The sequence below is a fragment of the Zootoca vivipara genome, chromosome 8 (assembly GCF_965207765.1).
Source record: "Zootoca vivipara chromosome 8, rZooViv2.hap1.1, whole genome shotgun sequence".
NCBI lineage: Eukaryota > Metazoa > Chordata > Lepidosauria > Squamata > Lacertidae > Zootoca > Zootoca vivipara.
The window spans coordinates 54343773-54360376 of NC_142591.1; the positions used below are offsets into that span (position 1 = coordinate 54343773).

General features: G+C 40.8%; 1 protein-coding gene across 5 annotated transcripts in view; it reads left to right on the plus strand.

Moving 5' to 3' along the window:
- Positions 1–16604, plus strand: part of TRIM55 (tripartite motif containing 55) — a 40226-nt gene that overhangs the window by 21586 nt on the left and 2036 nt on the right. For 3 of the 5 annotated variants that reach the window (XM_088675586.1, XM_088675584.1, XM_088675587.1), the window contains one exon: positions 3359–3707. The exons of the other annotated variants lie outside the window; for them this stretch is intronic. In XM_088675586.1, coding sequence (XP_088531712.1) covers positions 3359–3586 — 228 coding nt within the window. In that variant the 3' untranslated portion in view covers positions 3587–3707. Of the gene's footprint in view, positions 1–3358; positions 3708–16604 lie in introns of those variants that run through there. 5 annotated transcript variants of the gene reach the window in all.

The window sequence follows — 16604 nt, forward strand, 5'->3', positions numbered from 1 at the left end:
AAGCAGCAGCAGCAAGAAGATGGAGCAAGGCCAAAGGCCTTTGGCTCAGCAATGGGCCTCCTGCTGGGTTCTTGGCCTTGGCATGTGCCCCATGGTGCTGAACCCTGAAAGTGGCCCTGCTACCGTAGTTGCAGCCAACTTGAAACAGGTGTGCATATAATTACTCGAAAGTGACCTTGGAAGAGATGTTAGCACGTGGATATTAAGATACATGACTGCAATCCAAAGAATGTGCAAGTAGTTCTGTGTGCTCAACAGGGCTCTGGACTTGGATTTCTCTAACATCAACCTCTCAGCCAGCCCTCTCCCTGTAAAAGAAAAAAAATGCTGCACAGAAAATAAGTTTGAAAATGCAGAAGAGTTTCAAAAGCAATTTGGGATATGACATGGGGTGCACTGCACACAAGCTCTTGAACAAAGTAATGCTTTGGATCCTGCCTCAGGTGCCTCATGTCAACAAAAATAGTTTTGGAAACAGTTCTTAGTTGGTCATGTACAAGGTCAATTAAGAGCTGAAAGCATTTAATTGACCAGAATTTCATGCATGCAAATTCCAAAATAGCAACAGACAACTCTGTTGGTCTTTGTCCCTCTTTGTACACATCAGGCTGATAATGTAATTTTGCAGCTGCTGGATATACAGCGTTTGCTTCTAGTTACAACCACATCAATCACACATCTGGAATATATTGTCATAGTATAACCTCTTCTGTATGTACACTGTTTGATCTGCAACCACATCAGGTTTCTGTTTTGATCACTGTCATGAAAAGCATGGCATGTTTAAAATTAATTTTGCATTGTCAATAACTTCTCCCATGTATTTTTCCTATTGTGTCTGTGCTATGGTCAGAACACAGTGCAATACAATAAAGATACTTCCATAGAGGCTGCAATCCTATATACATGCCTACCTGGGAGTAAGTCGCATTGAACTCAGCATGGCTTGCACCTGAATAGACTTGAATAGGATTGCCCTGTAAATCACCACTGTTGCAATTTCAGTAAAATTGCAGGGTTGATGTCTGATATCTTTTACACTTATGATGTGTTTATATCCTTGTTTATTAAAATAATTGGAAATTATGCTACAAAACCAAGATTTCATCCACTGTTGTGTTAAGATCTCCCCCACCCCCTCAAATTTGCTTCTGAAAATCTATCATGTTCTTTGATGAAAGGCTCAAGAAAATGGTATGAATGCAACACACACAAACCGTATGCCTAATGTATATGAACTCATCCTTGCATGTGTGAATGTCTTGAAACCTACAGTTTTAAAATATCCACTAACTTTTAACCTAAGCATTTCAGAATACCTTTTGTGATTTTATCCATTATAAACACATTGCAGAAAAGTGCATAATATTCCTTTCTCTGAATCCCATGTATTTGTGTGTTGTGGATTGTGTTATGACTGAGCTGTGTAAGCAGCTGTCAGAGGTGAGCCAGGAGCTGAGAACCATGAGTTCAGTGAGGTGTTTAGAGCTGAGGGCCACCCAAAAACATGGCAGAGCCAGCCCAGACAGGAAGATTTTTATTCCCTTCCTGTCCAATATGACCCATGACCAACTTAAGTGGGTGGGTTCAGCGCAGAGCCTAAGAATGTGCCTATTTATGCACTGGGTATATTATGGGGGTCACGACTGGACCTAATGGTCAGGGGTCCATTTACTTTTTTATATTATGGGGAATAGTCACACTTTAACTCATCTTCTGCAGGACATCTTCCTGTGGTTCCTGTGGTCATGAAATAAACAATTTCTCCCCTAACCCCTTTCCTCAGAAAATTCTGCTCTTTTTAATTCAATGCAATATTTGCACAATCTCCCCTATCCCTCTGCTATTCTGGCTGGTCATGGGCTATATACATATTTTCTAGACTCCTCTACGCACTTCATTCTCTATGGTTATACTTCTCTAGGAATTGATAACATTTCAACCCTATCCTTCCCAGATGGTTTTGCCTTTATAGCCTTTTATCTTCTTCCCCTGCCCCTCCAAATTGCAGCAGGCAAGGGGTTCATGAAGCAAAGTGGGAGAGAGTATTTAACCCACTTAGCTACAGGGTGTTAGAAGCAAGATTGCTATTTCACGTCCCACTTAAAGCAGAGCAGCAATGATTGGGTGCTGCTAAATTGTCCATACTTTGAGGCACTGCCAGAATGATGCTCCAAGCTGTAGCTCTGATAGAACATCATATGGGATGGACATACCAGAACTGAAGGCTCCTGGTTCTAGCCATGGCAACAACTTCTGACAGATGGATGCCTTAAAACAACTGTTTTTAAAGAGCAATAACAATAGGAACGTGTAAAGGAATAGGGGAAGGAATAAGAACAGACAGTCAGGAGCAACAGCAGTGCTCAGTTTTAACACTAAACAAAAGAAAAACATACCAGAAGAGAATATGGAAGAAGACCTGGCATGACGATAGGGCTAGTTGGGAGAAAGAATACAGGGTGGGGCCAGGAAAGAATTGAAGGGAAGTGTCTGACAGAAGTTACAGTAACAGAAGTACAGCAGTAACAGAAGACATATCTACGCCACAGGTATAAACTGATTTGATTACTATTCCTTCTCTTCAAGCACTCATGAGACAGACTTGGTTCCAAGGTTCAGTGAGTCCTTTGCTGGACTCACTCCTGTGAATGCAGTCACTGCCAGGCAGCTGTGTCTGAGCTACCTTTTTAATTTCTCAAAATGCCTAGATATAGTGTCAGTAATGGCCATTCAGTTGTGTACCCGTGTATGCTGTTTAACCACACAGCATAGGGAGCCCAATATTAGCACCAGCGCAGTGGTGGGTCTGCCAGGGCACGGGGGCCCCAGCAGCAGCTTTTCCAAAGCTGATGCCGGACCTGCCTTGAGATCTGTAGTTCAAAGGAGCAGGGAATTCTCCCAACCTTCACCAAACTGTAATTCCCAGGATGCTTTTGGGGAAGCCATGATGATTAAGCTGGTATAGAATAATACACATTTATGATGCCCTGCATTATTTTGTTTAATTGTTAATTAAATAAATTCTCCCAGCTTTCCTCTCAAAGGGGTAGTTCAGGCACCATAGGAGGAAAGTGTCTAGCAAGTGCATTAGTTGTGAATTATGCCTGCCTGATATTTTACTGGTGCATGTGCTTCTTATGAGGACCAATCTAGCACAAAGATGAGTTTATGTGAATTTTGAACCTACCCTGGGTGTTCTCGTCATAACCACCCTTTTTTTGAAAAAAAAAGAAACACAGAGAGACAACTGCGGGCGGGGGACAGAAAATTGAATGCCTTCTTCTTCACCAAGCTTCACCAAATGAGCAATTTTCTCTGATGACGTTAGTGAAGTATTCTTCTTATTTCCTCACAGGGATTAGCATTCTGCCTCTCAGTTTTGGCTTTTCTTATCTTACTGCACCATCTCTGGAGTCAGATTCAATACATGCTTTTTACTTTGAGGGGTAGGAACTGTTTTGTTTTACCCTTAACTAACAGCACAAGTCATTTCTGTAGTCATGCCTGCGAGGTGGTTAGAACCAACCGTCCCATTCTTTTCATCCTAAAAGGACCATGCTGTCATGCCATACATGCTGCCTAAAGCTTTTCCTCTTTATCTCCCCTCCCTCTGAAATGTTACCCTGGAGTGTCATCGTGCATGGTGAAATACGAGACCTTTTCAGAAGAAGAGATAGATAGGAATTCCCCAATTAATCCTGTGGATGATGTCTTTCAGATATTCCTGACATAGTTGAAAACTGTAGATGTAACAAGCCGTGGTTTCTTTTGCTGTACACATAAGTAGCCAGGACAATGGGGACCTTGGGGGTTCATCCCAAAGATGTGTATGTATATCACTTTGAGTCTGAGGGAAAGGCGGTGAGGGAGGAGTACTGTTTGTGCTTTTGTATAGTGCTGTGCTAAAAGATTCTTCTGTGTGGGTTGTTGTTTTTTTTAAAAAAAAAACCATTGTCAAGTTAATAGAAAAGAAATTACATTAAAAATAATCCAAGGGGGGAAAAACTTCAGTGAAATTGTCAGAGGTGGGCTGCAGGGCTTTTGATTTGCTTACTTTCAAGGTAGCCAAAAGGTGTCCTTCCTATCATTCTGCAAGTCTATTCTCTAGTGGTCTGCACTCTGCAACCTTCCAAAGAACCCATGCTTCCTGAAAACCCCTTTACATCCTTGGCTCTAAGTACAAATAAATAAATAAATAAAAGTGGAGATTACCTGGGTGTACAAAAAAAGTTGCTCCCTTTTTTAACCTGAAGATTGTGGCCTTTTGCATTTAAAGAAATCAGTACAGATAGGTTTATTTTTCTTAAAAGGAAAGAGAGCAGTTCCCTTAAAAACTGCCTCAAGCACTTGGTATCCAGCTATCTCAACTTCTCATGCTTCAATTAAAGCCCAGGGAAGATGTTAGGAAACAACCTCCTATGTGGGCTTTTAAGATCAAGAAGTGCAGACAACTGGAGAAACTCTAGAGTGCTACACAGATATTTAATGGGACACACACACACACACACACACACACACACACACAGAGAGAGAGAGAGAGAGAGAGTGTGTGTTCAACCAAACACTCACCACCTTTCTGAAGCCTGAAAAAGAAAAGCCCCTTTTCCAGAGAAAGAAGACTTTTGAGAAATTAGAGAACAGATTTTGGCACAGCTTAAAGCAGGCATCCCTAAACTTCGGCCCTCCAGATGTTTTGGACTACAACTCCCATCTTCCCCGACCACTGGTCCTGTTAGCTAGGGATCATGGGAGTTGTAGGCCAAAACATCTGGAGGGCAGCAGTTTGGGGATGCCAGGCGTAAAGCATGTGGGACAACTCCCATGGAATAGTGCCATTTCAGAATGCAAATCAGAGATTGCATGATTGAATCTCTGCCATGTCAAAAATTATTTACTTACGAGTTTTAGCCTACCCTATCCTTAGCTATTAATTATGTAGGGAGTTTTATATTCAGTGGGGAATATTCAGACTTGCAATCCCCTGCCCTACATTCTGCAAATTCCATATGTTTACCATCAGCTTTTTCCATCAGCTTATGCTATGGTATGCATGAAACAAATATTATATTCGTTATATTTCTTGGTCCTTCATTAAAAATCTCAGAGCAGCTTACATAGGGTTTCCAAACATCCTCCCATTTAAATACTAACCATGCTGTGTCTTGTTTAGCTGTATAAATTGACCAGCATGTGGCCTCTGACTGAACAATTAATGTGAGGAATTATTTTTATTTTTATTATTTATTGAATTTATATACAGTACTGTCCTATACCCGGAGGTCCTAGGTACAAGAAATGTAAGGTGCATAACTGATAGACATTTTGTGCAACTGTCCAGAAGGTAACATTATCATATGCAAGCACTGAGTTGCTTGTGTATTTATTAAATTTTTATCCCATCCTTCATCCCAAAGGATGTTTGCGAGGCTCCTGCATTGTCAGATGTTGGCACAGATCAAATTAGTGTGTAAGATATTTTGGAGACACTCACTGTAGAGAACTCTACAACTGAAATCTAATCCATCATTTGAAACTGGAAGGTAGATGAAGTTTGCCTAAACTACTGGTGAATGAAATGATAGTCATGAAAAAAGTAATGTTATTGCAGCTGCCCCCCCTCACCCCCAGTATCTGGCTGTAACTTTATTCATGGGATTTCTAGAGTCAGTCACATACCATAATATAATGTATCTGCCTCAATGCCCAAAGTATTTGGAATTAACATTTAAAAATACGTGCCTAAGAAATGGCATACATCAGACTTCAGGGAAGTCTGCATTTTGCTAAATCTCAGACAATTGCTAGTTATGCAGATGTACTTAAAGCAAATAGTAGCTAATAAGACCATTAAAGAGATGGGACTGAAAGATCAGACTGTGAATTAATGTCATGCCTCATTTGAATCTCGAGTGATAAACTGAGATTATATTTAAATTGCTGTCTAAAGTGCGGTATTTCACTTTTGGAATGATCTGGAATTATTTCAGCCCTTTAAGGAAAATTTCAGGATTCATTTCTGGAAAATAGCTTTTAAGATGTTAACCTTTCCAAACTCAGTCCACCAAAAAAACAAGAATGTTAATCATTTGCTGTGCTAAAAATTTTTTAACGCATGAATATCAGTGAGTCAGATGGGATTACTCATATACTTAGCGCTAGAAATTTACTGAAGTCAAGACTAGATTTTAATATCATAGAGGCCTTAATATTGAATCATATCCCAGGGATGAATATGTTCCTGATCAGTAGATTATGGCTTGTCCTTTACCAGCATTCACACATAGACATATATTCTTGTTCCCCCAAGCCAGTACTGCTCTTGAAATCTTCTGCATCACAAGCAAAATTCTGCAGTCGATGCTGGCTTGGCCAATAGGATAATACTGCTATTCTAACCTGCTGATTGCCAGGTACACTGACCCTCAGTATTATGATAAGAGTTTCTAGTTTTATGATCTGCTTTGAATGCTTGCTTATTCAAAGATTTCCAAAGTGTTTTACCTACAGTGGATAGGGAGAGAAAAAACCAGTTTTTTTCTGTTCAACCAAGAACCCTTGTTTTTCAAGCCTTACTCCTTTTAAGAGTTGGATGAATCAGGGCTACTAGCTAATAAATCACATAGGGAAGTCTTTCAAAAGAAACAGCAGCAATGATTCCATGTTGCATCATTTTCAGACTAAGCTATAGGTTTTATAGAATCTTGAGCATAACAACTCTGAGTGTCCTGTCCTATTGTCAGATTCGGGGGGGGGGGACCCCACATTAAATATTCTCTCTTTCAGGACCATCATGGCTCCAGGTCTCAAATGGCCAACACACCTAAACTTCCCTGGAGATTCCCCAATCCATCACATAAGCCTGAGAAGAGTAGGGATGTAAGAAATAGGGCTGTGCAACTGCTCTACCCAGATCCCAAACCAAATTGGACCGATTTGGGTCTACTCAGGATTTGACTGGAGTATGTTGAGGCAGCCCTGGGTAGATCAGGTCCACCCAGAGCAATCTAGGGCTGTCCAAAGGGGTGTGGTCAGGCAGTGAGGAGAGTTGAGGAGTTGAGGTTCTCCCCTGCTCCAATGACCATATGTTTAAGCAAACTTTAAATCCTTAATTAAACACTGCGCAAGGACCCTGATTTTGATTTGGGGTCTGGATCCTGGTCAGATCGGGGTCATTATGAATTGGATCTATGAGGCCCTCTTACACAGCCTTAGTAAGAAGGCCTCTATTTCCATTCACCCCATATTTGTCACATGTAGTGCTGTTTCCATTCTGCTGCAGTTCAGCTTCCAACAAATGCTACCGGTATGTCTTGATGCCCACTGTAGTAAAAAGTTATGCAATTAATTAACTATGTAATTACTTTACATCATCATTATGTTATTCCAAGCCATTCATTTCAATGCAATGGAAATTACAATAACAATTACATATTGTTATGCATCATTTGCAACTTTGCAGAAGTGGGGTGAATCCATGTGGGGGCAATTTGGAAGAGGGAAAGGATTATAGAAAAAGGATTCACCAACACATCCTTCCTTCTTCAATTCTGATTGCCCCTCCAAACATGGCTTTTCCTATAATAAAATAGCCAGTGGGCTACAATTACATGTGTTTGGCCCTAACAAACATAATTTTAAACACAATTAATTGTATATTTGAAATCAAGTAGCTCACCCTTGATTTCTTCTTTTTAATCTTCCTTTCTTTTGTAGTTTCTGGAAATTGCTCTTGTGATTCAATCACACCAGTGTGGAGCTGTTGTAATGACAAAACGTTTTTGTAAGGTTCCCAGGCAATGCTTTTGCTATAATTAGTTTTGCCAGTGATGCCTTCCCCTAGCATTTAATAGTCACATCTACAAACTACATTGTGAGTCATGGGATACCTTCTGGTTTCTGAATTTAGACCTTTTCCAACAATCTTGCCTCAGAATGATCGTGGGTACGGATATTTTCTCTATTTAGACAACAGCGCAACCAGGCTGAACTGGCCTATACACTTTGCTTCATTGAAAACTGAATAATACTTGCATTGTCACCTCTACATTAATTTAAAGGCATTGTTAATTTAAAGGCATTGTTGTTGCTGTTTTTAATGTAAGGAAACAATTGCTGTTTCTTTCAAAATATCATGGAAATTTTATCTTCTAGGTCCTGTCACATAGAACCATAGAATAGGAACCGTACAGCTGGAAAAGATACCCAAGGGTCATCTAGTCCAACCCCCTGTAATGCTGGAATCATAGCTAAAATATTCTAGCTGTACCTTTAGCACAGGATCCCTTCTTCTAGCTATGGGTAGGTGGGAGGAAAGGAGGGATTGCATGACCCAAAGTCAGCTTTTTGAGCTGTCCTTGCCCCCTGGTGGTGTAGTGGTTAATTCATAGCAATCTCCCACAGCCACATCCCCTCTATATACTAATAGATCCAGCAAAAATGAAGTGTGGCTTCAGCGCCAAGGCAGCTTTATTCTTAACCCTCCCCTGCCTCCTTTGCTTCACCTTCAGTCTGGTGAAGGGTTACACTGGTCACTGTTCTGTGACATTAGAGGTGGGGTTCAACGAAATAGTTGCACAAGTGCAAGGAGGAGTGCTGGTGCAATGGAATTTTGTCTTTCCCCCGTCTGCACCTTGTGAGCCTCCAGATCTGTTCTGGAGAACAGGAGAACCCCAAAACAGATTTAGGAGTGGGCATAGGGGTTAACATTCTGTCATGCAAAGATAAATCCTTGTGTTGAAAGGGTGTTCTCTTTAGTACTGGCCAATGACTAGGGGTCAACCTAGCAGTTCGAAAGCACGTCAAAGTGCAAGTAGTTAAATACAGCAGGAAGGTAAACGGCGTTTCCGTGTGCTGCTCTGGTTTGCCAGAAGCGGCTTTGTCATGCTGGCCACATGACCTGGAAGCTGTATGCCGGCTCCCTCGGCCAATAACGCGAGATGAGCGCCGCAACCCCAGAGTCAGTCATGACTGGACCTAATGGTCAGGGGTCCCTTTACCTTTACCTTTAAGGTTACATTTACCCTAATGTTAACCATAATTAGCTCTAGCTCAATTGTGGGGAACCTCTGGCACATGGGTGTAATTAGGCCTGCCTAGTTCTTTTGGGCAAACCACATCCACCTTTCCTGGGCCAGGATGGAAGATGAAATGTTCATGGGAGAACAAGCAGTGTGCAAGTCTATGGGGTAAATGTAAACCCTGACTACTGGCACTTTGACATGCTTTTGAACTGCTAGGTTGGCAGGAGCTGGGACCGAGCAACGGGAGCTCACCCCGTCGCAGGGATTCAAACCGCCAACTTTCTGATCTGCAAGCTCTAGGCTCTGTGGTTTAACCCACAGTGCCACCCGCGTCCCCAGGGGTCCCTTTACCTTTACCTAATAACTAGGGGGAAATAAAAGTATTTTTTCAAAATAAGAGTGGCTGCCAGACCCTCCACAATCAACATTCTTGTACAGGAAATGCCTGTTTTCCCATTTGGTATAAACAGTCAATGCTGATATCATGGAGCCATTGCATTCAAACGCTCACAGCACAGGGGTTTAGACCTGGGAAATGCAGTGCTAGCACATGTGTTGCTGTCACATTTGCCCTGTGAAATGTGCCTTTGCACATATCGTGATTCAAGAGCACCTATTGGATATTGCATCACTAGTGGCAAGCGGAACAAAAACCTCTCCCTTTCCTCGGTTGCCTCTTTTCATGAATATTAATTTTGGTTAGTTTTGCTATTTTATCAATTCTTTGGAGACTGTGCTACGCTCACTGTACAATTCTTGTATGGAAGCATGCATCTAGTTAGACTCCTTTGTTTTTAAAAGAGGCTTAACAACTATTCCCCTTCGTGGCAAAAGTATTATCACATCTATTATATGGAATTATTAGTATTAAAAGTAATTAAAAAGTTATTAAAAGTAATTAAAAGTATTATCACATCTATTATATTATATATGCCATCTATTGATGGCAGAAAGCGAGGAGGAATTAAAGAACCTTTTAATGAGGGTGAAAGAGGAGAGCGCAAAATATGGTCTGAAGCTCAACATCAAAAAAACCAAGATCATGGCCACTGGTCCCATCACCTCCTGGCAAATAGAAGGGGAAGAAATGGAGGCAGTGAGAGATTTTACCTTCTTGGGCTCCTTGATCACTGCAGATGGTGACAGCAGTCACGAAATTAAAAGACGCCTGCTTCTTGGGAGAAAAGCAATGACAAACCTAGACAGCATCTTAAAAAGCAGAGACATCACCTTGCCGACAAAGGTCCGTATAGTTAAAGCTATGGTTTTCCCAGTAGTGATGTATGGAAGTGAGAGCTGGAACATAAAGAAGGCTGATCGCCGAAGAATTGATGCTTTTGAATTATGGTGCTGGAGGAGACTCTTGAGAGTCCCATGGACTGCAAGAAGATCAAACCTATCCATTCTTAAGGAAATCAGCCCTGAGTGCTCCCTGGAAGGACAGATCGTGAAGCTGAGGCTCCAATACTTTGGCCACCTCATGAGAAGAGAAGAATCCTTGGAAAAGACCCTGATGTTGGGAAAGATTGAGGGCACTAGGAGAAGGGGACGTCAGAGGACAAGATGGTTGGACAGTGTTCTCGAAGCTACGAACATGAGTTTGACCAAACTGCGGGAGGCAGTGCAAGACAGGAGTGCCTGGCGTGCTATGGTCCATGGGGTCACGAAGAGTCGGACACGACTAAACGACTAAACAACAACAACATTATATGGAAAGGTTACATTTATTATACCCATTGTCACTAAAAGGTCACCTGCACAGGAATATTGCACAATGGCCAATATATATGTACTTGTGGCAATCTTTCCGTGATCCTGAAATTCCTACCGGTATATTGTATCCAATTCTTTATAACAGCAGAACTGATCTGTATAGGGGAATCTCATCATTCACAGACTAATTCATAGGCTAATGGACTCACTGGTATACTAATGTATCTTTTCCTGCCCATACCATTAACGTCCTACATATGCTCTAAAACTGTTCTTGCTCAAAACAGTTCAAGAGCAGGGCAGATTTTGCCAAATTTTGGAAGTGCTCGGGAAGCATCATAGGGCACCCACTCATAATTTTCCTCTTAAAAGTTGTAACAGTATCAGAGTGGGAAAATGAGATTAAGGCCATTGCACTTCCTGGCAATAGCGGAGAACCTGTGGCCTTCTTAATTCTTTTGGATTACAATTCCCATCACCCCAGTCAGCAGAGCCAATGGGCAGGAATGATGGTAGCATCTGTAGAACCATACCCATGGTATGAAGGAATGGCTAGAGCATTATTACTTTTCAATTCACTTAAAAAGTAGCCATCACCCATAACCCATAGATGGATATTTTATTGGGTTCATTAAGTTACCACCCTTCTGCTCTTTCTTCATTACACTAGAATAACACTGCTGGAACAGGGCCATCCTTTTCACACATTGGCCAGCCAAATGCCCGCAAGCAAAACCTGAACGCAACAGCACTCTCCCCACTAGTGTTCCCCAGAAACTGGCATTAAAAAGTCATGCCACCTGCAATTCGTATGCAGCCATAATGACTAGTGGGCTTTCATTGCCTTATATATGTGGATTTGTCTAAACCTCTTTAAAAGTCATCGGCTTCCTGGTAATTAGTACATTTAGTAGTAACCAAGTCCTTGGTGTAACTATGCACTGTGTGAGGAAGTCCTCTCCTTTCTCGGTCCTGACTCTTCCTCGTTCACCTGCAGGTCCTTTATGAGCAACTTTTTAAAAATCCATCTCAATACTGAGCATGGTGGGACCCTGCTTCATCTGCCCTGGTCATATGAGGTGAACGAAGTTACATTTCTTGCCTACCCCATCCATTAGTATTCAGTATGACTCTAAGAGTGAGAAGAAAACACACCACAGATCCAACCAAATAAGATTTAAAGATGAAAACATTCTAGAAATAACCAGAAATCAGAGTAAAGAAAGATGTTGACATTATACTATGGACTCTGTCCAACGACTGAGGAACTTCGAGGAACTAGAATGTGTTGATGGTCTTGATGCATCACCAAGATGGTCTATTTATGGAGCTCTTACTGAATGGAGCTGGCCTCCATAGCATGTGCAGTATGCCCATAGCTGTTCTTACATGCCCCTCCTGGCATATTTGCAGTATCTCAGCTTAGTCATTCATTCATGATCAAGCGATATGTGTATCCAAACCTTACAAATTATTCAGGCTTTGTTACCTGATCCAACGAATCCATGGTGCAATCTCTGCCATGAGTCATAATCTTAAATGGGTCTCATTCATCAGGTCATTTCAAAGAACAATCTATATTTTAAAGTGCCGTCTGCTTCTTAAGTGGCATCCTTAGACAATGCTCTGCGTCACTGCTAGAATAGCTGCCCTTCTCTTCCACAAGGAGAGAATGTTTCTTTTGGCAGTTTTTGAGGTCTACCTCTTGTAACACACAGCTTGCAAGATCTTGACTTCATGATGTCTCTTCACAGTTTTCTTAAAGAGCATTAAACAAGGAAACAAGATGGGGATGAGAGTATAAAGTTAGCTTCCTAACATTAACACCCACAAGTTACTCTACATTATTTTTCAGGGCAAACTTGTATGCAAGCATTATGCTATCTCTAGTTAAGCAGCTAAACAAAAAGTTGTCAGAAAGATGGTTTGATCACAGTCGATAAACCACAACTTGATTTGGATGATACAATACGATAGATTAAGTTTTCTGTTTTTTACATGAAAGGGAGACAGACAATTGTTTTTATTGAGTATGATAGATTTAGATTATTGCTATTAAAAAAACCACTTGTCAGCATATGTTTAAAGAATTATGGAAACAGTCATCTAATTTAATGGACCACTAGAGTTTTCTGATAGAAGCTTCACTGGACCCTCTCAAGAAAGGCAAGAAATAATGACAAAATTATGCTTTCACTGCCTCTTTTTCATCTGCTGCAGTCAGTCCAGTGGCCCACAACTTATTTTTGTTAGATATGAATGGTGATAATTCCCTAACAGCAGGTGGTAATGTTTCTCCTATCAGAAAGTGATCAGAGAACACACTAGACAACTGCTAGACCAAGTGTCTCCTCCCTGTTTCCCCTTGAGCTTGAAAAGCATCAGACAGCTGGCTTGGTGCACTGTTCAGTTGCAACATGCAAGATGCTTATGGAATCCATCTTGAGCCCTCTGCTGATGCTTGCCCAGTTCCCTCACCTGGGTGGAAGGCATCCCTGTGGGATAAGATGCCTGTGAGAGAGATTGCTCCTGCTATGATAAAAACCACCCTGAGAATCATACACTACAGAGTAAGATGATAGGTAGAGTAAGATGTTTCAGGCTTGAATTTGTATTGATAGCTTTGTACAGAGCCATTGAGATAAATTAGGAGTGTAATGAAGTACGGCATTTTCAGCTGAGTCCACTGGAACATTCACACTTTATGGAACAGGGCTTACAATACTTAAGGGTCTCCTTCCCCTGAAAAGGTTTCACCATTAGTTTAAGCTCCCTAAAGTATGCTTGCCATTACATCCTTCAGGGAACTTACCCAGCCTACACACAAAGAGGAACACTGCATTCATTTCTCAGGACTATTTTTGGAATCGTTAAGGTTGTGTGAAATAAACAGCATTACATTATCCTTTTGCCACATAGCTCTAATTGTAACAGAATGAAAATCTATTTTGGTGAGACATTCAGTCCCCATGGGCGCGAAAAGTTCACGGCCAACCACCTTTCTGAGAATTGAACAGCTAGTCTCATGATGGATGGAGTTTGCTGGTGCATATTTTACCTGCCTACAGTTATGTAGTTGAACAATTTATTTTATAAGAAAAGAGTTTCACTTGGCTCCCAGAGAATTAAAAATAGGCATAAGAAAAGAAGTCTTTGAGCTTATAGCTGTATTGTTATGATAAAAGTTGACAGGTGTAGGAAGTTCTGCTGAAGGGATTATATTACATTACCATGTAAACAGAAACTCTTTAGAGAAAGTTGAAATTATTTTAAAATAACCTATAGTTACGTCTTCCATTCTATTTAAATTTTCAGTGGACAAAAGATAGTTTCTGACCATGGAGAACAGCCTATGTTGTAAGTAAAACATTATTAGCAGACAATGCATATTGTAGTGGTGGGAACATAAATTTGACAGACATCGGTTGAATTCAAATCAGTACAGCCCTGATGTGATTTTTTCTTTTTTTGCAAATAATGAGTTTTTAAGATGATACTTTTAAAATTAATTGAAGTCAAATTCAGATTCAGGTTGTGAATTTTTGGGTGCAGGCAGGCAAATGGATGGAGCCCAGGTTTCAGTGGCAAAATCTGAACCACCTTTCATCCATGACATTCTTTTTCTAGAATGTAACTTTTATTAAGTGAAATTATAACATTTTTGATATATGCAAAGTGCCATTTCAGCAAGAGTTTAAGACTGGGCTTTCTTTTTCTCCTTTACTATTAACACAAAACACATAAATTAAATTGCCTACATTCAAAAAACACTGCTTGTTTTCTAAAATCATGTATGATTTCAAAAATCATATAATGGACTATGTGATTTCCAAAAACAAGCAGTGTTGATATTATATAGCAGCAAAGTCAAAGGACATTTAGGCTGCAATTCTGTCCCCTATTTACCTGAGATTAAGCCCCACTGAATTGAGTGGGAGACTTATTTCTGAACAGACATGTGTGTTCTTATACTAGACAAATACAAATCAATTTGCCTTGTGGAAGAGTTAGGGTGCAGGATTCATGCCATAAAGCTCTTGCTGGACTATATAACTTCAGACGAGGTGAGGAATTGCATTTTTTTATGGGCTTGCGTATAAAGAAGACCCTTTATGTGAAAAAAATAGCTAGAACATTGGTGCAATAGGTTCTGAGAGGGAAACTCTTAAACAAAAATTCCAAGTGCAAGTGTGTATGATGTTTCTGGATCATGTCTGCTGAGTGGTGGAGTGATTACCAAACATTGTCATTTTAAGTAGGAAACTTAAACAAAAGAAAGTGGTTTTTTAATTTTGTTAAATGTGAATAAGATGGAAAGTGTAGAAATGGAGGATATGATGGGTGGTTTTAAGGAAAGATCAGCAATGTTTTCTTGATGGTTGCTTAAGGATTGCCTGCCACTCAGAATTTACTAAAAAGGGAAAGAGTGGAAGGGGATGATGCATAAAACCAGAATAGCCCATTGATAACATTGCTAATGCTAATTGCTAATGTTATCAATGTGGAGTGAATGTTTGTATCTCCTGCATAGTAAAAGCCTCATACTCAGAGGTGCCAAATGCCTGCACTATGGAAACCAACTTAAACTAGTGCAGGAATTGTCAACAACTTCTGCATTCCTGGGACCTATTCTGTATTCGAGACTGGGATCCAGTGCCATTCTGCCACACAAACTCAGATTGTTCCTGGGTGCTATGCCCTCGGTGCTATGCCCTCTAGCAATAAAGCTTTTATAGTGGAATGCACATGGCAGAATGAGCAGTGACTAGGGAACTGCATTTAAAGAATACAAAACCAGATAGAGAAGCAGTTTCCCCAGATAACTTTTTTCACTGCTACCTGTTTTGCAGTACCAGTCTTCCTTTGGTGCAGTGGCAGTCTTCCCAACAGCTGGCAACCACATCTCCTCATCAGAATGACACAAAAATGTCACATAGTGTGTCAGTCTTAGGGTATTTTGGCAGGGGGCGTGGTGGTGGTTGGCTGCTGTTAGGAGGAGTGCAAATCCCACACTTGTACATTCAGCCAGCTTTCATTCCTCTGAATGTGAAAGTCACCCAAATGACACCCCTCCAAGTGAATGGTGGTAAAAGGGGCAGGGATTTTAGCACTATGGGACCAACTCTGTTCTCTGTTTCTTACATAGGAAGTTGCCTTACACTATCAGACCATTGGTCCATCTTGCTTGGTATTTTCTACGTCGACTTGCAGTAGCTCTCCAGGATTTCAGACAGGTTTCTCTCCCAGTCTTACCTGGAGATGCCGGGATTCAACCTTGGACCTTCTGCATGCAAAGCAGATGCAGTACCACTGAGTTATGGCCCTTCAAATAAGGACATTAGCTAAGGCAGGAGTGCAAACCTTTGGTGCTCCAGGTGTTGCCGAACTACTACTGTAGTTCAGCAATACCTGGAGGGCCAAAGGTTCCCCGCGCATTAGCCAAAGGCTATCATCTTCCAAACAGATATTTCCCAACAATCAAGGGACATAATTTTTAAACCCTTGATGTCCCATTAGTTCCATTCGCAATAATTAACACTTGTATTTGCTTAGTCTTGTTCAGCTATGCCACTGAAACAGAGGGTACAAGGCTGAACTGTAGCAATAATGAAATTAAGATTTGCCCATTTAAAAACCTGTGCTAATAAGTGTACAGAATTATGTGCCCACATATTGTACTTGGAACAGTATTACTTCAAAAGCATCATCCATATTAGAATGGTATTTTAGAGTTGGGTCCCTATAGAATGAATCTGCTTGGTGCAAAATCCATTTATGATGCTCCTTGTTTGCAACTAAGGATCTGGTCCTTGAAAGAAAATGCAAAACTGTTATTAGATAGAAAGAAGCAAACTACTTTTTTTCACA